The 26,167-nt window shown below is 38.5% G+C and overlaps 1 protein-coding gene across 1 annotated transcript in view; it reads right to left on the bottom strand.

Annotated features, from left to right (window-relative positions):
• Positions 1 to 26,167, bottom strand: part of LOC124798024 (transportin-1) — a 156,497-nt gene that overhangs the window by 35,951 nt on the left and 94,379 nt on the right. The window contains exons 10-14 of the mRNA XM_047261234.1: positions 11,822 to 11,994; positions 11,572 to 11,721; positions 11,021 to 11,182; positions 10,772 to 10,879; positions 4,850 to 5,096 (exon numbers count right to left, since the gene is read on the bottom strand). Of these exons, the coding sequence (XP_047117190.1) occupies positions 4,850 to 5,096; positions 10,772 to 10,879; positions 11,021 to 11,182; positions 11,572 to 11,721; positions 11,822 to 11,994 (840 nt within the window). The remainder of the gene's footprint in view (positions 1 to 4,849; positions 5,097 to 10,771; positions 10,880 to 11,020; positions 11,183 to 11,571; positions 11,722 to 11,821; positions 11,995 to 26,167) is intronic.

The following is a 26,167-nucleotide window of genomic DNA, read 5'->3' as shown; positions in this document are numbered from 1 at the left end:
GTGGCTCTGCCTTTGATCGTGTACACCTTCCGGGTTACAGGACTAGAATAGGTGGTGGTGGGAGGACAAGTTCACCACAGGATCAACATAGCCCAGCCCTAACCAACCCTTTTTCGCCTTTTTTCACACCAGATCTCCATTTGCTTTCTAATTTTACCTGTATCTCTCCCCATATATTTTTTCATATTTATTTTCATTTTCATTTCAGCCTCGTGTTCCACTTTCCACCTTCTAGTACCATGTCACCCTCACAACACCTTCACAACGACCCCATTAAGTTTTATTTACATTCCCTCCGCAAACATGCCTTCGCCCTAGCCAGATTACACTCCCATATTTTATTTTCTCAGGCTTGTCTGACATTTGGCATCACCCCCAAAGGCCTCACACTTAAAGTTCCCATCTCTGGCTGCAACCCTTCTTTCCATCAGTCCCTATACCAGTTCCAAACCAAACAATCCATTGCCCTCACCCACCTAATCCTTCACCTACACACCCACTCAGCCAATCAACACGCCCATCAACTCCTATCCTTTATAAAAATCCTCAATCTTTCCTCTCCCACATCCACACCTGTTGTTCAGAGCATCCTCCTACAGGCCAACCGCAAATTAGAACAGCATGCCACCCTCCACCTTAAAAAACTATCCAATCTCCTGGTTTCCCACCTCCGGAAAGGCAACTCACTCACCCTTCACAACCTTTCCAGCAAACCTCAACCTCCTCTCATTGCACACAAACCCAGTCTCTCCCATCTACTCAATCTCCCACTTCCAGCTCCACTCCCTCCAAAACCTCAAAATTCCAATCAACGCAATCTGGAACCACAACACCCCAATTCAGTAGTTAACCTTTCCTCCAAACCTCTCTCCCAATCCGAAACCTCTGTCCTATCCAAAGGCCTCACCTTCAGCCCCACTCCCAGATTTAACCAAACAGCCCTCGTCAAAGATTTACTGTCCTACACCCGTACTCTCTGCTGGAAATATCACTTTGCCACGAAGAAAAATGATCCTAATCCTACTCCTAATGATCCAACTCCCCAAGACACTATCCAAATTGAACCATGCCTGGAACAGTTCCGTCCTCCGTCACAGCGGGACCCACCTCCTCTTCCTCAAAATCACCCTCTCCTAACCTTCCAGGAATTTCTGACTTCCAGCCTTGCCTCTCAATCCTTCTTAAAAAACCTTAATCCTACTCCCAACACCACCACTGCTGAAGCCCAGGCTATCCGTGATCTGAAGGCTGACCGATCCATCGTCATTCTTCCGGCGGACAAGGGTTCCACAACTGTGGTACTTGATCGTCGGGAGTATGTGGCTGAGGGACTGCGTCAGCTTTCAGACAACACTACTTACAAAGTTTGCCAAGGCAATCCCATTCCTGATGTCCAGGCGGAGCTTCAAGGAATCCTCAGAACCTTAGGCCCCCTACAAAACCTTTCACCCGACTCCATCAACCTCCTGACCCCACCAACACCCCGCACCCCTACCTTCTACCTTCTTCCCAAAATTCACAAACCCAATCATCCCGGCCGTCCCATTGTAGCTGGTTACCAAGCCCCCACCGAACGCATCTCTGCCTACGTAGATCAACACCTTCAACCCATTACATGCAGTCTCCCATCCTTCATCAAAGACACCAACCACTTTCTCAAACGCCTGGAATCCCTACCCAGTCTGTTACCCCCGGAAACCATCCTTGTAACCATTGATGCCACTTCCTTATACACAAATATTCCGCATGTCCAGGGCCTCGCTGCGATGGAGCACTTCCTTTCACGCCGATCACCTGCCGCCCTACCTAAAACCTCTTTCCTCATTACCTTAGCCAGCTTCATCCTGACCCACAACTTCTTCACTTTTGAAGGCCAGACATACCAACAATTAAAGGGAACAGCCATGGGTACCAGGATGGCCCCCTCGTATGCCAACCTATTCATGGGTCGCTTAGAGGAAGCCTTCCTGGTTACCCAGGCCTGCCAACCCGAAGTTTGGTACAGATTTATTGATGACATTTTCGTGATCTGGACTCACAGTGAAGAAGAACTCCAGAATTTCCTCTCCAACCTTAACTCCTTTGGTTCCATCAGATTCACCTGGTCCTACTCCAAATCCCATGCCACTTTCCTTGACGTTGACCTCCACCTGTCCAATGGCCAGCTTCACACGTCCGTCCACATTAAACCCACCAACAAGCAACAGTACCTCCATTATGACAGCTGCCACCCATTCCACATCAAACGGTCCCTTCCCTACAGCCTAGGTCTTCGTGGCAAACGAATCTGCTCCAGTCCGGAATCCTTGAACCATTACACCAACAACCTGAAAACAGCTTTTGCATCCCTTAACTACCCTCCCGACCTGGTACAGAAGCAAATAACCAGAGCCACATCCTCATCTCCTCAAACCCAGAACCTTCCACAGAAGAACCCCAAAAGTGCCCCACTTGTGACAGGATACTTTCCGGGACTGGATCAGATTCTGAATGTGGCTCTCCAGCAGGGATACGACTTCCTCAAATCCTGCCCTGAAATGAGATCCATCCTTCATGAAATCCTCCCCACTCCACCAAGAGTGTCTTTCCGCCGTCCACCTAACCTTCGCAACCTCTTAGTTCATCCCTATGAAATCCCCAAACCACCTTCCCTACCCTCTGGCTCCTACCCCTGTAACCGCCCCCGGTGTAAAACCTGTCCCATGCACCCTCCCACCACCACCTATTCCAGTCCTGTAACCCGGAAGGTGTACACGATCAAAGGCAGAGCCACGTGTGAAAGCACCCACGTGATTTACCAACTGACCTGCCTACACTGTGAAGCGTTCTATGTGGGAATGACCAGCAACAAACTGTCCATTCGCATGAATGGACACAGGCAGACAGTGTTTGTTGGTAATGAGGATCACCCTGTGGCTAAACATGCCTTGGTGCACGGCCAGCACATCTTGGCACAGTGTTACACTGTCCGGGTTATCTGGATACTTCCCACTAACACCAACCTGTCAGAACTCCGGAGATGGGAACTTGCCCTTCAGCATATCCTTTCTTCTCGCTATCCGCCAGGCCTCAATCTCCGCTAATTTCTAATTTCAATTTGCCGCCGCTCATACCTCACCTGTCTTTCAACTTCATCTTTGCCTCTGTACATCCGCCCCGACTGACATCTCTGCCCAAACTCTTTGCCTTTACAAATGTCTGCTTGTGTCTGTGTGTGTGTGGATGGATGTGTGTGTGTGTGTGTGTGTGTGTGTGTGTGTGTGTGTGTGTGTGTGTGTGTGTGCGAGTGTGTACCTGTCCTTTTTTCCCCCTAGGGTGGGTCTTTCCGCTCCCGGGATTGGAGTGACTCCTTGCCCTCTCCCTTGAGACCCATATCCTTTTGTCTTTCCTTCTCCTTCCCTCTTTCCTGGCGGGGCGGCCGTTGGTTGCGAGGGCTGGAATTTTGTGTGTATGTTTGTGTTTGTTTGTGTGTCTGTCGGCCTGCCAGCGCTTTTGTTTGGTGGGTTTCATCATCTTTCTTTTTAGATATATATATATATATATAAATATAATAGAGGGAAACATTCCACGTGGGAAAAATATATCTAAAAAGAAAGATGATGAAACTTGCCAAGCGGGAGCGCTGGCAGGTCGATAGACACACTGACGGGCACGGGCATGCACACAAAATTCTAGCTTTCGCAGCCAGTGGTTGCCTCGTCGGGAAGGAGGGACAGGGGGATGTGGGTTTTGAGGGAGAGGGTGGGGAGTCGTTCCGGTCCCGGGAGCGGGGGGACTTGCCTTGGGGGGAAGAAGGGACAGGTGTGCGCTCGCACGCACACGCGTATCCATCCGCACGTGCGCAGACACAAGCAGACATTTCTGCTGACATGTCTGCTTGTGTCTGTGTATGTGTGGATGGATATGTGTGTGTGTGCGAGTGTATACCTGTCCTTTTTTCCCCCTAAGGTAAGTCTTTCCACTCCCGGGATTGGAATGACTCCTTACCCTCTCCCTTAAAACCCATATCCTTTTGTCTTTCCTTCTCCTTCCCTCTTTCCTGACGAGGCAACCATTGGTTGCGAAAGCTAGAATTTTGTGTGTATGTTTGTGTTTGTTTGTGTGTCTGTCGACCTGCCAGCGCTTTTGTTTGGTAAGTTTCATCATCTTTCTTTTTAGATATATTTTTCCCACGTGGAATGTTTCCCTCTATTATATTCATAACTAAGGGGTGTCAATGAATTACAGTTAGGGGACAATGTGGAAGTTAGAGGTGAGTTGCACGTTGAAAAAAGTGCAAATATGTTTGCATGCTAAAATATTTGGGAAAGTTTTTAAAGGTGCTGAAGAAGGTACAATTAGGTGGCTGGTATCACACTTTTCAGTCAGCTCTTAAAAAGCATCATGTCATTTTTCTGCTGGTGTGTCTAATACCTCATGTTATCCAACTAATGAAGGATACAATTACTGCACTTATAGATGGGCAGTAGTGCTGACCTAGCATCTTCAGTTACTATTTTTGAAACACAAGCAAAAATGAGAGTGATTCAGCATTTTACCACACTGGTTTTAACTATAACAGAGTACGGCAATTAAAAACACAAAAGATGTCTTATATAAAAGGTATAAAATTTATTTTGGAGTGTTAATCTTCTTAGCTACTGCTTGATAAAATTTCATATATGGTTTGCCTAAATACTGGTACATAGCAATTACTCTGCAGCTGTAACAATAATTTTTATTTCTCCAATTTCTGGATGATACAATATGAGTGATGTGGAACACTTCATGATTGTCATGAGAAAATGTACATAAATATATCGGTCAATCCATTTTGAGATTTCATTTAAAGATATTTGATGAAACTTACATATACACGGAAGCACGTGTTGGAAGCAGGCCTTTGTGAGGTCACCAAGAAGTGCAAATGAGCTCTGACGCACTTCAGGCATAGGATCTTGCATACACTGAAAGAGCAGCTGCATGATATTTGAATTGACGACAAGCTTCTCAATGTGCCCATCAAGACCTTCAGCAAGTCCAGATAACAAGTCAAGGGCCACAATCATAAAATCTTTGTCTGGTGCTTCAAACTGCTCTGGATTTTGTGTGTTTGCCTGTTGACAAGCCATACATCAGCCTATGAAATATATAGTTTCACAGTTTAAAATTCACAGAAAGTTATAAATTCTTTGTTAAATCTGACAACTTACAGTTACCAATTTGAAACAATGACTGTATAATGAATACATATACATATATTTACTAAGTGAAATCTCACAGAAATGATAGTGCGCATATACACAAACCAACAGCTCTTAACTGAATAGGCATTAACTTTTGTAGTTTTTTGGTCTTTTTCATTTGCAGTTTACCTGTTAATACATTAAACTACTTCATTAAAGCAAAGGAATTTATGCTTAGCTTGTTTCACAGATGAGGTCAGAGCTACATGGTCAGCACAACAGTATACCCACATCTATTATGCCACCAGCTTTTGTGGCTTTCCCAGCTGTTTGAGAGGTAACGGACTTTACCATGAGTCACAAAGATTCTGACCAGAAGGTCATGCAGCAATTCCAGTTCACTACTACTGTCAGATAATACAGGGAAATAAAAACTATTTACGTATTGACTATTAATGGACATTGCTATGGTCATGACCTGCATAAAGAGAAACATTTCAGTAAGAAGAACATTAGATTCAGCCATAGTAGCTGTGAAAAAACTAGACATATGATCATTTCTCTATTTTCATCAACTGAATTTCATTTTTGACCATCTTAATAATTACATATGTGGTAAAAGCTGTGCAGAACTGAAGTTGTACGATGGCCACTATGTTAACAGCTGTGGGTTTAAGTGCTCACACTGAGGGAGCCACGAACAACTGATGTATACAAATTTTTGAGGGAACACCACCTCAGTCTGCTGCCAGTTCACTTTGAACAGTGCAAGATTTATCATATCATTTTACAATTCTTTGATGAAAGTTAATCTAAAATGTTTTTGTTTGGTACAAAACAGGAGCTGATATTTTACAGACTAATGCTCATTTGATTACTGCTTACTACTTAGTGTGTGTATTGCATTATTTAAATGAAATTTTGAGTATCTTGCTGATATTTTGACTGATGTTTGTAAAATTGTAATACTGAGTGGTGTGAACGATTCCAATATATGTGTATTTTATCTAAAATAAAAATTGGTTTCATTAGGAGTATTCCTTCCTGCATACAAATCTGCATTTGTACTGCACAATTTAAAAATATTTTAAGCATATATTTGCATTCTGCTTTATTTTATTTGCTTCAATTTCTTGTACTTCCTACATTTTATGGTGTACTCCAAGTTTGCAGTATTTTCTTAAACACTTACAGGGTGTATACGTGGACAAGGAAATAAAATTCCTGGATTTTCCCCAGTTAAAAATACACTTTCTCCCAGATGAAAATACACTTTTTCTGTGTTAAGTAACAGTATACTTTTCCTCGTAACTGTGAAACTTGTTAATCCTTTCATTGGTTTGGTTTTATATACTGGTGTAAAATTCCCCTGCACTTTAGAAAAAAAAACTCAGGGGGAAAAAACACGTTTTGGAAAGATGTCTGATGTGCAGCAACATGTACATTGCATATTTTCGTATTACGAAAGTATAAATTCGAATTCCACCAAACACCACATGTTACTTTCAGAAGGATTGAGATCGAGATTGCAATGCGCTTTTGTAAGCCAGTCGTAGCTCATGCCAAGCGATCTCACCAGCCGATGACAGCTAATATTCAGAGCATAGAACATGTGATGTAGTCATCCAATAGTAAATAGTGAAAGGTAATGGTTTAAATTAATATACAGTGTTGCTAAAAGAAAAGAAACAAAAAGCTTTCACGTAGCCTGTAATATTGGCCTCAAAGATTAATAAGCTGAAAGAGAATCTAAGCTTTCACACATAATGTTGATCTTTTTTGTCTGTGTTACACTTTAAGATACATCACACGCCTGTGACAGTAAAATTTTTAACGACATATATGTCTGATCTTCTGGGCTCGAAAATATTCTAAATGGTCGTTCTCAAAAATTTGAATTTTGAATGAGAGTCAAAATCTGTGATTTAAGAAATTAATCGGACATTGGCGGACAGAGATCATCTTGTGTAAAAGGAAATTTACTTTACTTGAAAGTAACACTCTTCAAACAACCATTCGGAATATTTTCCCACGACCTGTTAGAAATAGATTCATTTGAGCAGTTGCGCCAGATGACAGGCGTCGCCGCGCTTGCGCAGCTAAGACAACGCAGGAAGCCCGTATGTTCATACGTGTAAAACATTAAAAGATCTTACAATATGTCATAAAAGAAACAAGACGTTAGAAGACACTAAGAACATGGGAATTTTGTGAACCCTACTAAAATGCATAAATCGGCTTAAAGTCCACATACATATGTCCAGATTCAGATGTAAATTTTCTTGGAGTACCATATCGGTTTATCTCATGTTTGGTTCTTTATTATGGCATAATGCCATACGTGCTAGACGGTGAAAACGTGAACTTTAAATGTAACGAACAGTTGAAACTAGGCAATAGTGTGGAATTAAACACTTTGTTTCAAATAAATTGACTGCCTCAGCAGAAAAGATTAATACAAGTAAAATTTATTTAACAAACTGCAAAGATAACTTCATTGTTCTGCAAGGCGATTAACGCTTGACTGTCAGGAAAGTAGAAACAAAATAAAATCTGAAACTAATAACTTATTTTAGCCTTCCGTAATTATGTGAATGTATTTTAATTCACTTGATAGCTCCTGACAACAACCTTTTTTTTTCCCCCCGCCCCCTCCTTCATTTGACATGAGAGCAATAAACGAAGAGGAAACAGTAAAATCACTTAACGTAAACACGGGTAACGTGGAGACTACCACCTCCCCACTACAGCTCAGACTGCTCTGTACATCAGGTCCAGATCTACCAGATTTCCATACTGGGCCAATATTAGATAGTGGCACTCCCCCTCCCTCAAGTGTTTGAGGTAGGACGGGGGGGAAAAAAAAAAAAAAAAAAAAAAAAAAAAAAAAAAAAAAAAAAAAAAAAAAAAATTTATATATATATATCGACATTTCAAAAATATCTTCATATTGTAGCGCACATCTTCCTGAAGATGTCTGATACATAACACATACATGATCGAGGGAATGAAAGACACGTTATTTGGTCTTAAGTGTGCCGAAGTGCAGTGCCACGCCTCTTCACAGAATTGTACCATTCCACGTCTCTATTTCGCTCTGTGGAATTCAAAAGAGTAGTATTTTGTAATGGGTGCCAACAAACTATACTCGGGTCAGTGGAAATTTGAATTTCCTGTGGTGCCTCTCCTGCTCCCAGTCGGCCCATTTGACATCCTGCCCTCTTTAAAAAAATCTCGCAATTAGTAGCGTATGGGATTATTTGTAACCGGGAGGACAAGAAATCTTCAGAAAATTTTCAGTCTTTACTGCCTATTAGCTAATAACTTGCTGTTCTGTGCGACATAAAATTAAATATAGGATACAAAAAACGAGTAAAGACAAGAGACAAGTAAGACATTACAAATTTCTTCAATCCGTAAGTCCTAGCTTTTTCTCTCTCTAATCTTGTCACAGCTTTATATGGCGTACTTTTCTTTCTGGGAAAGAATCTATTACGCCATCAAAGTTCGTCAACGCTTTGCTACATGAAAAAATGCAGAAAAGCTGTTAATACGAATAGTACCCAAGACTGGTGTGGTTTCTCGATCTGATTACATGTATTTTGTCACTGTCTGCTAGATAAAACAAAATAGGCCTGCCTAATATTGCAGCAATTGTTACACACACCAAATAAAGTGTTCAAACGATCCTTTGAAGAGGGACAATATGCAGGAGATAGGCAAAATTAGGTGAACAGTGGTAGTAATGGAATGGTTGTGTTTGACTGTCAACAATGCAAGTTAGGTATTGGTTACACTGGACTGTGCGTGTTCAGTACAGACTCGGCATCAACGCAGATTGTTTACGAGTAGTGCACACTTCTTATTTGCATTCAGAGGCCGAATTTGATGTGCAATGAAAGACCTAACAGAGTTACAAAGAGGGCAGATTGTGGGGGCGCAATAAGCTGGAGCTCAGTAACCAAGACAGCCAACTTATTGAACGTTTCAAGAGCAACTGTTTCAATAGTCATGACAGCTTATACAAAACAAAGAAAGTCATCATCACGCAAATATAATAGTGGGTGCAAATCAAACCCAAATGACAGATTGTCGTACGCCAACATGAATTGTGTCGAAACACAAAACTACAGTGGCTAACATGCCTGCAGAGTTCAATAGCCATCTTCAAGATCTCGTATCTATCGACGTTGTCTGTCACCAACTAGCATATTCATGGAAGAGTTGCTATAAAGAAATCATTAGTGACGACAACCAACACAAAGAAGCATAAAACATGGTGTCAGGAGCATAAATCGTGGACAGCTGATCAGAGGAAACATGTCATACGGTCTGACGAGTCAACGTTTTCGTTATGTCCAACATCAGGTCGGATTTATGACTGGAGAACGCCGAAAGAAGTCTACCACCCTGACTGCTTGATTGCAACGGTTAAGCCTGGAGGTGGAAGTGTGATAGTGTGGGCAGTGCCTGCTCTCTAAATGGCCTTGTTACAGTCAACGATTATGTGAATATTTTCGACGATCAGGTGCACCCCATGATTCAAATGTTCCCAATGGTGATGCCACATTTCAGGATGATAAAGCACCCAGCCAGGACAATTGTGGTATGAGGAGCAAACAACTGAACTGCAGCATCTTCCCTGGCCAGCACATTGTCGAACCCTTGTGGGCGGTATTGGAGTGCAGAGTCCAGAGCAGATTTCCATCTCCCTTATCAATACAGGAGACAGAGGAGGTTCTGACTGAAGAGTGACATAACATTCCACTGGAGACTATATAATAATTATATGCCAGTATGCCAAGAAGAATTGCAACTGTATTAAGGGCAAATGGGGGTCCAACCCCTTATTAATAAACCATTCCCAAGTAAGTATGGGTGTTCACATTATTTTGCCTATCCCCTGTAACAATTTAACAAAAACCTCCACATCCAAGGAGTCTTATGAAAATACTAGAATTCCACACACTGACACAAACTGGTTACTGCTGTCCCCTCTTATTGTAAGTAGGATTTGTGAAATGTCCACTTAAGAAAGAAAAAACTGAACATAATAAGTTTATGCACACTCTTCGCTTTCTGTGAATGAGGACATTTGCGAGGAAGAGTCATTAAGGCTTTACATCTGGGCAATACTGGTGTTTATCGCTTACATCACAGATACAGAATTAAAAATAGATTTTGACCTGTGAGATTTCAACGTATCAAAGGCTTTTGGATGGAACTCTTACTCCTCTGACAGGAGTTTCATGTAATAAGTTGAACACTTACAAAAGTTGACAATAACAATGATGATGAATCTGCAAAGGTCAAATGCAACTGCTCAAGGAAATAACACACATTTTAAACTATCTATACAGCATTAACAGAAGAAAACACATTATCGATATCTTACAATGGACCAGAACACAACCAATTTACAAATGTATCTGCCATCTATTTTTCTGAGCCACTGAAGGGGCACCTAGTCCATAGAATCTTAGAACAGCTTTACCGCATCTCAACTATTGTATTCCAGGAACATAGTTTTCAGGAATAAACTGCAACATGATACTACCAAAGTGAAGCTCTTTTAAAACACGTTAGAAAGAAAAGTGTGCACTTACAATGTGTTGATTAAGTGTCTGTTCAACAAGAGAAACACATCTTCGATACACAGGCTCACAGTATGGCAGGAATCCACTCTGCAGTGCTGTTGCTACACTTGACAGGCACTGAAAAAAATGTTTTGCTTAATTTAATACATTATGTACAATGAACTTTTTGTTAGCATTTTTTTTATTTGCAAATAATTTAGTACACATTAACTGCAACAGCTAATCCCAAAGTACAAGTTTTCTTAAAGTGCAGCTTACCTCCAGAAGTGGGAAAAGGTCTTTGTCTTCGTCCTTTAATATGTTCCATTTCTGAATAAGTGGTGGCATTAACATGTTGATGTACTCCGGCTTATTCAGATGATGGCCCACGGAGTCTGCCAGTGTTCCAATTGCATCATACAGAATCAACAGATTTTTGTGCTTTAATAAAACATAAATCATCGTCAATTCACAAAATATTCCATATTATGTGTGTCAAATTAACAAGTGAGCAGATTTCTACTCGGATTATTAAACAAGTAAACAAATCAATGCTGCAAGTTTAAAATTAAGCAAAAAGCATGCATAAAATTTTTCTTTAAGAATGTGTTCAAGTGGAATGCCAGATTGAAAATGTTGACTGTTTCATCTGTCTAACAGTCTATGAATTAGCCCAAACACTTCTAAAACATCTGTTTGCTTAATGGACACTCAATGCATCTACTATATTGTAAACTGTCACTTTTACTTCTTCCATTATTTATGTTTTACCAAGGAACTGCCACTGCCATAACATATATAAAAGTTTTGGTTTTTGCAATGGGTATTACCTGATACTTGCTAAAGGCAAACACTAATGTCTCCAGGATGAACCCAAGATATGGCACTAGTTCAGTACATGCCTCCTCTTCCAGTGTAGCAAATGCCGAACATGCTGCTTCTTGTACTCTCTTATTACTGTCCAGTACGCGCTTCAGTAACTGCACAACAGAAACAGAAAATAATTATGAGGAGGATGTTCTGCCATACTCTGCAATAATTAAGTACAATTATTATTGTGTACTTAGTGTAAGAAATAACCTCTGTCATCAGTGGTTTCAGATAGCTGTCATGAGGCTGTGAGACAACCCAATGAGAATAGCGGCTGAGAGTCCAGCAAGTAATAGCTCGCACCAATGCTTTTTTGTCTGACAGGCAATTTATCAGGTATGGAATCAACTCTGTTAGATGTGGTATCATTCCTGTCATGCAACCTGAAACAAAGAGATAGTACAATATATTCTTCCATAACGGGAGTTCAACTGTCATGTGACATATTTAATGACCAACTTATTACAGAACAATCTTTACTATAGGATAAAGATTTCTGTGATTCAGAATATCTCAATACCAAAGCAACACTGATTTCTTGATGCTTGACCCAGAAAAAAAAAGAAGCAGCAATGCTAAAGATGATCACAGCATCCATATAAACACTTTTTGAAGCAGTAGAAATGAGTGGAAAGAGTTGTTTACCAGACATGGCATGCACCTTAAGCGGAGAGGCAAACATACCTTAGATACTCTTAAATGCACCAATCATGAAAGAAATCAACAAAATATCTCCTCACCTGGGACCTGTTCCCCTCAAATGGCTCCAGCAATCCCATCAGATTAATTTTCAAGATTCAGAATTTCTGTGAAACATTTAACAATGAGCCTATTGTTTCTGAGCCCACAAATAAATACTTTTTTAGGCGAAAGCAGCTGCTTTCAGCAAATACCAAAGCGATGACAATTTTTCACCATAATGTAAGACGACTTACGAAGTTAACAAAATTTGTGTTCTTTTAGATGATCCACAAGAGATAAAGGATGCTGATGTTTTATGCTTTAGTGAACACCATATGAGAAATGTTGAAATGTTACACCTCAGTGGATACTGTCTAACAACACATTACAGTAGATCTATCATGAAGAATGGTGGAGTGGTAATTTACTTAAAAAATAACATATCATATAGCACATTGAATTTAAAGAGTCACCGTATTGAACAAGATATTGAAATATGTGCCGTAGAAATTACTGTAGGTGACCGTACAGTTGTAGTGTTAGCACTATACAGAGCTCCCTCAGGGAACATAAAGGTGTCCCTCACGCAGTTAGATTCTGTCTTATCGCAAATGTACTCAAAATCCAGGGATCTAATAATTACAGGTGATTTCAATGTAGATTTCCTAAATGAAAGCAACGGTAAAGCAGATCTAGAACATCTAGTTGATTCTTATAATCTGATGACAGTAGTAAATTTTCCAACTAGAGTCACACAGAACTGTCAGTCTGATTGACAACATATTTATAGATAAGTAGAGAGTCAACATTATCAGTGTACGTCCAGTTCTTGGCCTTTCTGATCATGGTGGTCAATTGCTTACTCTCACTGACATCAATCTGAGTAACAGTTCTGAAAATTCTTGGAAATCTTCTAGGATAATAAATGATGAAACCCTCCAAAATTTCAACACCAGCCTGCAAGAGAGACTGGAGTCTCGTTTTCAATTAAACAGAGTGAACAAAAAGTACAATACATTTCTGAATGAATTTATGTCTACCTTTGAAGCCACATTTCCCAAGAAAATAATTAGAAACCGTCATGCAAGGACTGTCAATAAGTCATGGATCACGGCAGGAATAAAAACATCCTGCACAACAAAGAGGATGCTGTATTATCCCCTCAGAACTTGTAATGATCCAAAGAAATGTCAGCACTACAAACTTTACTGTAGCATTCTAAAGAAGGTAATAAATAAGTCAAAAAATATGTCATAATAAATAAGTCAAAAAATATTAAATTGATAAGTCTGCCAACAAAATAAAAACAATTTGGAATGTAATAAAGCAAGATACCCACTGAAATTAAACAAGGTACCAATATTGTAAAGAAAGCTGAAATGGTTGAAGAAATCTTCAACAGGCACTTTGTCAGCAGCAGAGAAGACAGGCTTACAAAGGTTCTGTGGACAAGTCATTGGCTCTTCTACAGAACACTATCAGTAATAGACCCCAAAATTATCCTTACCTCATGTTACAGTAAGAGAGACAGAAAGAATTATTACCTCATTAAAAAATAAGAAGTCTTTTGGTGAGGACAATATTTCCCGTAAAATAGTGGAATATTGCTATCAATATAGATGTCCAGTCTTATGCAACATATTCAATACATCTCTGCAAGAAGGAATAGTCCCCAACAGGCTAAAACTAGCTGTAGTGATAGCACTCTTTAAAAAAGATGAGAAAAACAATGTTACAAACTATCACCCAATCTACCTCTTAACCATATTTTCAAAAATTCTTGAAAAACTCAAGCACAAGTTGATTGTCAATCATCTTAGCTTTCACAATATTCTAAAGAAGAGTCAGTTTGGATTTCGTGCTGGTCTTTCTACAAAACAAGCAGTATTCTGCATTTCTGGAAGCCGTGAACAAAGAAAGGTCTCCAGTAGGTATTTTTTGTGACCTCTCAAAAGCTTTTGATTGTGTAAACCATCTAATCCTTTTGAAAAAGGCAGACTATTATGGTTTGGGTGGTACCGTTGGTTCGTGGCTCCAATCATACCTAAAGGACCGAAAGCAGACTGTAATGCTGAATGGCTCATCCAGAGAACCTGCCTCATCTCAGTGTGGCTCAGTAAGTTGTTGCGTGCCACAAGGCTCTGTTTTGGGTCCACCGCTATTTCTCATCTTCATTAATGATCTACCACTTTGTTCTGATACAAACAGTAAATTTACTACAATTCTAACTGATGATTTTACAGACAACAATCTTTAACAAACTATGAATAAAGTTTTCATTGTAAACTGGTTTTCTTCAAACAGTCTCTCACTCAATGCAGATAAAACCCTTTATATGGGATTCCATACTCCACAAAGAAATCTGGAAAAAATTAACAATAAGTGCAAATAAATACAAAAAGCTGAGGTTACAAAATTCCTGGGTGCTTATATAGACAGCAAATGTAACTGGTCAGCGCACATTCTTCATGTTTATAAAACACTTAGCTCAGCAATATTTGCACTACAGGTTATTGCTTCAGTGGCTGAAGTAGACACCATCAAGACTTCATACTTCGGCTATTATTAGGGAAAAAAAAGGGCCATTAAATTAATGAGTGGTGTCCACCATCACAGGCACTCTTGCATGCGCTTGTTTCGAAAGATGGGGATCCTTACTACATCCTCACAATATATCTTTTCCTTGTTGACCTTTGTCTGTAAAAACCCTTCTATCTACAAAGATAACAAGCCAATTTCGTGGCTATAAAACAAGAACCAATAAGTGTCTGCACATTGAACTGAAAAGACTCACTATGGTTCACAAAGGAGCTTATTACTCCAGCATTAAGCTGTTTAATGCTCTCCCACCACACATCAAACGCCTTCACAAAAGATTGCCAGCATTCAAACAAACACTCAAGGAGTACCTGATAGAGAAATCTTTTTATACAGTTGATGGACACATGAAAGAAAATGTATATAATCCCTAAATTTGTAAGTGTTGTAAACTTAGTAAAATTAATTTTATTTTGAGTATTACTGTAGGCATATGACAATTATTTATTGGTATTCCTGTACTTCCTTTTGAATATTTCGTTTATCTTGACTCCTATATGTATTACACATCCTTAAAATGTGAAACGAAAATGTTCTGTTAACTGACTGTGCTGCTGTTTAGCTGATATCTTATTTACATTGCATCTTTTCTTTTGTTTATGTAAGATGTATTTCAAATGTGTATAATCTGACACATTCCATACCATAAATATATCACTCATTCTTAACACATGAAACACAATTTTCTGTTAATTGACTGTGTTGTTGTTTAGTTGATTTTTATTTACATTGTATCTTTTCATTGTGTTTATACAAGTTGTATTTAAACTACATAGAATCTGACACATTCCATATCCTTGCGATTCACTCGCTACCAAGATCTACGAAACATGAAATAAAATAAAAATAATAAATGTGGGACAGCTTTAACTGGATGATAAGGGCTAGGAAACAAATTGGCTTACAAGGGGAGGCCGCCAATTGTGAAATTCAGATTCGATTCATACTGCGCATAATAAAAGCTCATGGCCAGAGGTGTAATGTGGCAAAGCACCAAGATGCACTTCTCAGCCGTTGTCGAGAAAATCGACAGTTAAAAGAAACCGTTGCGGTGAAATACTCTCTACGATTAGTAATTTTCTACAGTGCGGTGGTGCAGTGGTAAGTGCTCGGGTTCGTAATCCGAAGGTCGCCGGATCGAATCGCGCTCCATGCAACTTTTTTTTTTGGTTGCGAAAGCTAGAATTTTGTGTGTATGTTTGTGTGTGTTTGTGTGTCTATCAACGTGCCAGCGCTTTCGTTTGGTAAGTCACATCATCTTTGTTTTTTAGATATATTTTTTCCCACGTGGACTGTTTCCTTCTATTATATTCATAAACTATTAATGAATTGCTTATGCATGTTGGTGAAGGCGGATCGCTCTCCAATTGTACCGCCTCCATTTTTCCGTTTGTTTAACAGGGTGTACCAAAGCTGTCCCGTCCGCACTGATTCTCGACGATGTTATAAGTTGTGCTAGGGACCGCATCTACCTTCTTTCGAAGTTAGCAGGCAACTACGCTGTTATGGGGCGGCTCGTTTCAGCCCATTCAACATCTGTTCTTAAAGTGTAACGAGCGAGTAACGGAGTTTATATTTCATACCTGCCACAGCAAGTTTGTGTTCGTGGGGTCTCTATTCTAATTCGAACGTTTGACTTACGCTATACGTATTCGTTTCTACGTCTTCCGTTAAGTATATGTGGTTAACATTATGAAGACAATTAATAACATTTGTGAAATACAACTTTGTTTGCGGAAAACATAATGATGTTCGAAGTCGCCAGTTTTTCCACGACAAATGACTTTCAACAACTTATTATATGCATAATTGTTGCAACTGATTGCCGGGATATATATATGTCTGCTTGTGTCTGTATGTGTGGATGGATATGTGCGTGTGTGCGAGTGTATACCTGTCCTCTTTTCCCCCTAAGGTAAGTCTTTCCGCTCCCGGGATTGGAATGACTCCTTACCCTCTCCCTTAAAACCCACTTCCTTTCGTCTTCCCCTCTCCTTCCCTCTTTCCTGATGAGGCAACAGTTTGTTGCGAAAGCTTGAATTTTGTGTGTATGTTTGTGTTTGTTTGTGTGTCTATCGACCTGCCAGCGCTTTTGTTCGGTAAGTCACCTCATCTTTGTTTTATATATATATATATATATATATATATATATATATATATATATATATATATATATATATATATATATATATAGTGCGCTTACCGCTGAGCTATGACGTTGTAGAAAATCATTAATCGTAGAGAGTATTTCACTGCAACGGTTTCTTTTAACTGTCGATTTTCTCGACAACGGCTGAGAAGTGCATCTTGGTGCTTTGCCACATTACACCTCTGGCCATGAGCTTTTATTATGCGCAGTATGAATCCAATCTGAATTTCACAATTCGCGGCCTCCCCTTGTTAGATCTGTTCATTGGAAGCCTACCATCATTCGCCTGTCATCTGGATACCTAGACAGTGATTTCAGTTCCACTCTTCCAAATACAGAATCTGCAGACAATGGAAAATCCAGGACAGAATAATGACAATATTACGAAACGGATAGATTGCTACTCACCATTTAGAGGAGACGTTGAGTTGCTGAGGTATCACTAAAAGACTGCTATACATTTAAGCTTTCAGCCAAAAGGCTTCCTTCTAAATTAGAAGGGACACACACACACACACACACACACACACACACACACACACACACACACACACTACCCTCCTTGTCCCCAGCCTCTTCCTTAACACCACCGCCAACAGGTGCAGCTGCTGTGGGCAGTTCAGCCTCAGCAGCCAGAGACAGTTATCGTGTGCTTGTTTTCTACTTGAGAAGGCCTTTAACCAAAGCTTAGATGTACAGCAGCCTTTCTGTTGTGCCTGTCTGTGACACAATGTCTCCTCTACATGGTGAGCAACAATCTATCCTTTTCACAATATAGAGTTCTATGTCTTAAAAACTACAGCAAACCCTTCATCAATTAACAAATAAAAATCATTTCACAATCACAGAACAAGGAACAAAGTTCTGGGGTTTTCATAAATAAAAAAAAATTATATTAAGGGAGTTCAGTGTATGCCAGATGAGGTGCTGTGATTTCACACTACTGTTAACTGAAGTTGTTAACCCATTAATGTCCAGTGACAACTAAAGTTGCAAATGATTTTAAAAATTAATGATGGCAACAATGATAATGCTGTACACAATTTAACTGTTGGAAGCAGTTACAGACACTTTTCTTTTCTTTGTCATTTAAAATTTGAAGTCAAGTATTCAGTCCACTGCTGTTCCTTACAAATGTTAAATCTGTTAGTACTGAACAATATATGAGAATTTTTGTCCGCAACTCATGGTCTCGCGGTAGTGTTCTTGCTTCCCGAGCACGGAGTCCTGGTTTCGATTCCCGGCGGGGTCAGGAATTTTCAACTACCCCGAGATAACTGGGTGGTGATGGGTTGTCTTCATCATCATCTATCCCCATTACGGTCAGAGGAAGGAAACGGCAAACCACCTCCATTAGGACCTGGCCTAGTACGGTGGTGCGGGTCTCTATGCTCTGTCAAGAAGCTTGGGACTTCATTTCCATATGAGAATTTGAAGTAAATTTTCTTTGCTGTCTTTTAATAAATGGTCTAAATTATACATAGGATTCCTTTGGAATTTGTATTTAGCATCATTTATGTTGGGGAAGATATGTCTGGCATCTTTAGTTGCCATACTGGGTACTTGTGTTGTTTTTCAGTTCTGATGATAATTTATGGATTGTGGATGAAATAATAAATTTTCTTGAAGCAGATTGAGACAGGACAATGTGATCAGTTGGTATCATACCTCCTTATGAAGCACGAGGTGGAGATACTGATGATTCTGATTTATCAGATCATGAAGTTCAAGGAAAACCATGTCATCTCCATGCACATATACCAATGGGACAGGCACTAGTTCAGTTTGAGGAAAGTGAACATGTTGTAAATACAAGAAGAAATTGACATTCACACTACACCTCCTGCTGCAAATATTGAAGGAAATAGGAAGTGCACATCACGTCAGAATTGTGCAGTGAGCAGATTAAGTCAAGGGCTAAAGGTGATAGAAGCTGAGGTTTGTGCAGAGACTCCAATGACAACTGTAATAAATATGAAGGGAAAGAAGAAAGGGAGGCCAAGTAAAAATTTTGCCGTGAGGGGAGTAAGCCAAGAAGCAGCAGAATACACTGATGACTCTGCAGAGCCTCCACTCATATCTAAACTCTCGAGGATGGTATCGTGTATAAAACCATCACCTCAACTTGGGAATAAATGAAGAACCCAAGCTGGAAAGTAAAAGTAGTTAGTGATTCTTACAGTCTGCTTTCAAATACAATAAAATCCCCACTGGATTCTTTTCAAAAATTTTTCTCTGAGAAATTAATAAATTTTATTGTTTCGCAAACAGATTTGCAAGTTGCATAGAAAGATAACACTGGTCAACACTCATTTTCTTGCCAAGGATATTTGAGTGGCTTTAGGATGGGTTAGTGGTGCTGAGGACGAATATAGCAACCATTTATGCAGTTTGGCTCTAGTTTTTGAGATAATGCATGATTTATTCAAAAAATTAGAAAAAATTGCTAATACTGAACTCGAGCGCTACAAACTACAATGAAAAAAAGAAAATAATCTTTATAAATAGCTTCTATGAAAACCTGATAGGCATTTGTCCACGTATAAAACATAATTGAAAAGTTTCTCTATAAGTATATCATTTTCCGTCCATGACGAGCCGCTTCCTGCGCGCTTTCCTTTTATAGGTCTCTTCAGAACAGTCACGTTGCAGATTCCAGCAATAATCTGCCATCATATGCCTGTCCCATCTTCCTTTATATCTTTCCTCTATTCCTTTCATATCTTGATGGAACCGCTCTCCTTGCTCCTCACTGAAATCACCTAGATTACGAGGAAATCGATCCAAGTGGCTGTGAAGGAAGTGCAATTTTATGCTCATGTTAGCTCCTAAGTTTTGAAAGTTAGTGAGCATGTTTTTGACCAGTTCCTCGTAATTGGGAGCTTTATGATTGCCCAAAAAACATTTTACAACAGCGACAAAACTGTTCCAGGCCGATGCTTCAGTGACAGTCATGACACTTGTAAAATTGGTATCGTTGATGAGCCTGCGAATTTGAGGACCATCAAATATTCCTGCCTTAAGTTTTTCACTACTGAGTCCAGGGAACGTATTGCAGATGTATGTGAAGCAATTACCATTTCTGTCTAAAGCTTTGGTGAATTGCTTCATTAGTCCTAACTTAATATGTAATGGTGGAAGAACAATCTTGTCCCTACTAACCAGAGGTTCATTAATGATGTTTGCTTCACCAACAGCCATATGTTCCCTTGGAGGCCATGTTTTCTGCTTCCAATGTTCGTGCTTTGCCCTACTATCCCACATGCAGATAAAACATGGGTGCTTTGTGTACCCACTTTGTTGTCCAAGCAAGAAGTTCACCATTTTCAAATCAACACAAATCAACCACTGGTGCTGCATATACTGAATTTTCTGCAGAACCATCTTGATGTTAGCATATGCTTCACAAAGTTTTGTTGAGTGGGCAATTGGAATAGATGCGTAACGATTGCCATTGTGTAGGAGAGCACATTTTAAACTTCTAGTGGAACTGTCTATGAAGAGACGCCAGTCCTCTGGTCTATATTCCGGCAGCCCCAATTCAAGTAAAAGTCCAGGTATATTGCTGCAATACACTATAACCTCTTCTTGGTTGAAGTATGGAAGAAGGTTTTCTTCTCTCGTCCGGTAAGCTGTTATTTTAACGCTTGGATGAAGACAGTTCTTTTCCTTAAGCCTGGATGCTAAGAGTTCTAATGCTTGCTTTGAAAGATTGAGTTCTCGTATCAAGTCACTGAGCTCCTTCTGGTCGAACTGCTGGGGTTGTGTCTCACGTCCTTCGTATTCCAAACCACTACTTGTACATTCCTCGCCGTGCACATCGTCATCTGATGATGTTAGCGTGGGTAATGTTGTGAAGGTCGGTACAGGAACATCGTTGCTGTGCACCACCGGTCTTCTTGCTGACTCCAAATCGGGATATTCCCACTTTCGTTTTTTGAACCTATTAAAACCTTTCACATTAACAATGCAAAAATAGCAATCATCTGTATGGTTCTTCTGCTCTCGCCATACCATAGGCACTCCGAAGTTTAAGCTTTTCCTTTTTCATTTTGTCCACTGCCGTAAGAACTCCACACAGCATTTACAAACTTTATGGGGTGCCCATGCCTTGTCTTGATCGCCAAGTTTAATTCCGAAATATGCCAGATACGCTTCCTTCACAAAAGGAGTGATAGTCTTCCTGTTCTTTTGAAGAACGTATTCACCACAAATGTAGCAGAACTCATCTGGATGGTTCACGCAAAGACGGCGTGAAGAACTCATGTTTTCCTAAAACAAAATTGCACAAATACTACATATTATGCAGAACTTTCTTGTATTTGCATGTCAATCACATCCAACAAACATCATTAATTGTTTTGTGTGAAATGAATACTCACCTCTTATTTGCTACGTCACGATGAAAAGGTTCTATCTCCTTGAAGCTGCACTGCACATGTGTGTGACTTTCGACCATCGCCATTTTTCTTGTTTACACTGAACGCTACCTATCGGCTGTTGCAGGGATTATCTCGGCCAACAAATGAATGTCGAGTACCGCCGAATTCAAATCTGCACAACCCTCAATATCTTCAACACACGCACCGCACAACAGGACTGAACACATGCTGACAGTGTGATGTTTGCATGATGTAATCCTCAACCACACAGATGCACTCCCTGAGCACAATTGTTTAATAAAGATAGTACAATATCACTAATTAAAAAACAGGTAGCAAATACATTACACCATATATGGACCCTGCAGTCGATATTATCCACATGAAACTCTCATTTCCACAAATAACCTATATCTCAAAAACCAGAGCCAATTTGGAAAAAGTACAAATATACTCGGAATGAGTATAATAACAATATCCCATTTTCGTTCAAATTTCCCTGGCAACGAAAAAAAAAAATATTTTTTAGAGCTGTGTAATCTGAATGTTAGAAAAATAAATATTGTAATAAATTTGGAAATGTGTTTCATTTGAAGTGCCCATTGACAACTTTAGTTGACATCAATGCCCATGACAAAGTGAAAATTAAATTGTGTTTTTCATGTAAACTTGTTACAAAACCTACAACTATTTTTGAGCAGAAAAACTAAACTCAATAATTCTGGGCACCAGTGAGTTAATCAGGTGTTGGTAGCTAGCTTTGTAAATATAACGCGGGAAGTAAGTAAATTAGTGCCTGTTACAGTTCATTTAAAAGAAAGTTTCAATTTTCCTGTTATATTACTCATAAAATTTAAACGATATGTAATGAAGGAAATAATGTGTTCAGCCTTAAATTTGTTTCTAATAAACAAGGATAAAATTAAATTTGGATTTATTTGTTTGCATTTATGTCTTATGTTATTGACTAACAAGGAGAGGTCCCTACGGGTGGGATCAGCTTTTAGAAAGCAACTATAAGACTGTGTAGGTTAGGGCACCAGGTATCACATCCTTCAGCCGTTTACCTAGGTGCATATGCATTTGTGAATTATTGACAAAACAGAATTCCTCAGTATCCATTAGAGCCTTAAAAATCACAATGCTTTTCCAAATGGCACCACAACCTAGCAAACAGCATTTATGTTTTATCGTTATCGAAATAACTGTTTATTTTTATTCAATTAATTAGTTGCAATATAATCTTTTTTATTTCAGCTCATTTTTATTCTTTTTTCTTATGGAATTTTGTCTGCATGATTGCAATTATTTTTATTTATCTACTGTAATATTTAAATATTAAAAAATACCAATGTATTACTAAAAAAAGACAAAATTAATTTACACTGTCAAAAAATTGTTTTTGTTACCAGCTGGACATTTTTGTGTTAATTTTGACAAATATTTTCTTGGATCATTTTTGTGTTAATTTTGACAAATATTTTCTTGGATCATGGGCAAAATAAAGCAGATTAAGATCTGAATGACAAGTTTTACCACTAAAGTGTTATTCCATGCCAAATCATCCAGTCAAAAGTAGATGTAAAAACCAAGGTTTTTGGATTTGTTCCAAAATTTATATGTGAAATGTATGCATAAAGATAACAAAATATCCAAAGTGTCATTCAATTCTGTTAGGTAATTTCTGAGTTATCACCATTTAAAGTTTTAGGCTGATTGTATTTCCGAGGGCAATTAAGACATAACTAAAGCCAGCCTGCTTTTACAGAATTCAAAGCAAAATCTTTAGTTTTGAAGCTAGAGCCTTGAAATTTTCACTGCTTTCTTCCAAATTAAACACTGAAACTGATAGATCTACAAAATTCTGACAAACTTACCTTTCAAATGGTGCAAAAAATTGATGGGGTTCTGAGATGTAAAATTTTATCTTATATTGAAACCAAAACACCTTGCACCTGTTCAAAATGTATAGAAAGGCTGTTTTAAGATTCAAAATGGTTATAGTAGAAGTTCTGTAGAAGTAAAAGTCTTTAGAACTATAACTTGGAAGAACAATTACTTAAAACAGTAATTAATTAGTACATTTTTTGTTATGTATTTTTAAAATGGGGCAAAGATTTTACTGTAGTTGTAATTTTATTTATCTTTTCTGTTTTATTTAGCTGAATTTAAAGTCAAGATACATACAACATTTTGGGAGTCATGAGTAGTGTGGTGAAGTTCAGATAAGACAGTACTACTATGCAAGTATGCACATGAAAAGTTCACCAGTCAGCAGTCTGCCTGCTGACATGAAATTCAAGCCAGGACATGAAATCCTCCCTCCAACCACAGCCTGCCTTTACTGCAAGTCTATAAGTGTGCGTTTGGCTCTGTTCAAGTTAACTGCCTAGTGTTTTGTTGTGCTTAGTGACATTTTAAATAATTGTTATAGAAACAGTTATAATTTTATTTTTAAAACTATTGTTTTGTGTGTGTGTTTTCTTATCACAGAGATAAGAGCAAGTTCAAGTAAAAATGAAACTAATTTGTGTGTTCAGTAGGTTCATTACTAAATTTTTCATGTGAAAATACTTTGCTGATAAAAAGCAAAGACATTTATTTAGTTTCGGAAAAGTTGTCTAAAGAAGAAGAAATTTTAGTTTGACGTACTAATAAGCACAACAGTGAAACAGATGATATTTGTTCCCATCATTTGTGTTATTTTTTAAAGTATTTTGAAAAGAACCAAAAATCCTGTTGTGATCCATTTAAGAAACATTCTGTACCTTTAACAAGAAATAAAGATTTGAGAATAATTACTCTGGAAAAAGCAAAATATGTTAAGGAAAATAAGGGCATAATTTTAGTGCCATGGAAGCTGTTGTGCAGTACATGTAGAAAACTGTAGAATCAGGCAACACCTACTTTAGATCATGAAGATATTGCTCTTCCTGAAAGTGATGAAGCAAATGAGAGTGAATTAGCCAATGCAAAAAGAGTAGTAGAAATTATTTTAGGGTTGAATGTGACACCACTTAAACTTCAGTCATTATCTACCCAATCTAAGAAAAATATGCTAAAAAGAAGTTTAATAAGGCAAAAGGCTAGGTTAAAAAAGTTGTCATTTGTTTTGAAAGCATAAGAAGCCAACTATTCAAGTGAATATGACAGTATGACTCAAGGTAATGAACTGAAGACAAAATACGAGGATCTTGATCATTTAGTGGATGCTATAAAGGAAAAACTCAAGACAAACCTACGCAAAAAGGAAAAAATACAGATATTAACAATCACTCCAAAGTCTTGGTCTCGCAGAAAAGCAGCTGAAAAATATAATGTATCAGAATATTTAGTGGGAAAAGCCAGAACGCTTGCAAATGAGAAAGGTATTTTGGCTCTGATGGAACCCAAACATGGCAGAACCCTTCCCCAAGAACTGCTTTATGAAGACGATGAATTTTCTTACATGTTGCCGGTTGATAAAGACAAAGTTATTATTTTAAAAAAAAATGTTTACAAGCAGAAAAGAATTCCTTAATGCAACTTAGAGGAACTATTTATGGCGTTTAAAGAAAAACACAAATATTAAAATTGGATTTTCCAAATTTTGCTCCTAGAGACCGAAATGGTGTGTGCTTGCTGGTTCACCTGAAACTCACATAATGTGTGCCTGCTTGTACCACCAAAACATTGAGCTTTTAGCAAACACTCTGAACCAGCATGATAAAAAATCAATACACACTATGATGGACAAATTGGTTTGTGGTAGACAAAACGGGGACTGTATGATAAGACATTGTGATGTGTGCCCGAAAAAAGGGAATCACTGCAGCTACATCCAAGAGAAATACTAGAAGACTATGATGAAGATAAAGACATAAATTTTCACAGTAGTTTTTCAAGTGATGGCAGAAGGACTTTACAAACAATGCTACTACCTTGCAAGGAGTTTACTGATTTTACTATAAAAAATTGAGTCTCTGATACCTCATTCTTACATCACAAACACTCAAAACCCTTACATGAAACAGAGAAAAGAAGATTTGGCATTTAATGAGGTTTTAGTTCTTACAGATTTTGTAGAAAACTGTAACTTCATTCTACAAAATGAACTGCAATCCTAACACTGGGACCACTTGAGCTGCTCAATTCATCCAGTAATGATTTTTTCTAAAAATGAAGATTCTGCCATAAAAGAAACAATATTGTGTTTCAAATGATCTAAAGCATGATGTACTATTTGTTTATTCAGTACAAGGGGGGAGGGGAAGAAAAAAAAAACATAGATTTCATAAAACTAAATTTTCCTGACATTGACCAAATTGAGTATTTTACAGATGGTTGCCATGCTCAGTACAAAAACTTCAAAAGCATGGTAATTTCTGTTTTCATTATGAAGATTTTAAATTAAATGCAAGCTGGTGATTTCATGCTATGAGTCAAGGTAAAACAACATGCGATGGGATCGGGGGCACAGTTAAGAGAATTGTCACCAAGAAAAACTTTTAGGGCAGTAGGCAAAGACAGCAGATACTAAACACTGAACAAATGACCAATTTTTGCAAAAATTTATTGTCAAAAATTATTTTTTCTTTTTAAAGGAAGAAGAAATTTAAACTAAAAGAACAATGCTTGAAACTAGAATTCAAATGGGTCAAACAATACCGGATACAAGAAGTTTCCATTATTTTAAGACAGCTTCTTGCAAAGAAATTACAGCCAAATGAGTAAGTTCAGACTCGGAAATTTTTTGAAACAAAATAC

This window comes from Schistocerca piceifrons, chromosome 5, assembly GCF_021461385.2.
Source record: "Schistocerca piceifrons isolate TAMUIC-IGC-003096 chromosome 5, iqSchPice1.1, whole genome shotgun sequence".
In the NCBI taxonomy this organism is placed as follows: Eukaryota; Metazoa; Arthropoda; class Insecta; order Orthoptera; family Acrididae; genus Schistocerca; species Schistocerca piceifrons.
Note: the sequence above shows the minus strand (reverse complement) of the source record. Positions and strands in the feature narration are given on the sequence as shown.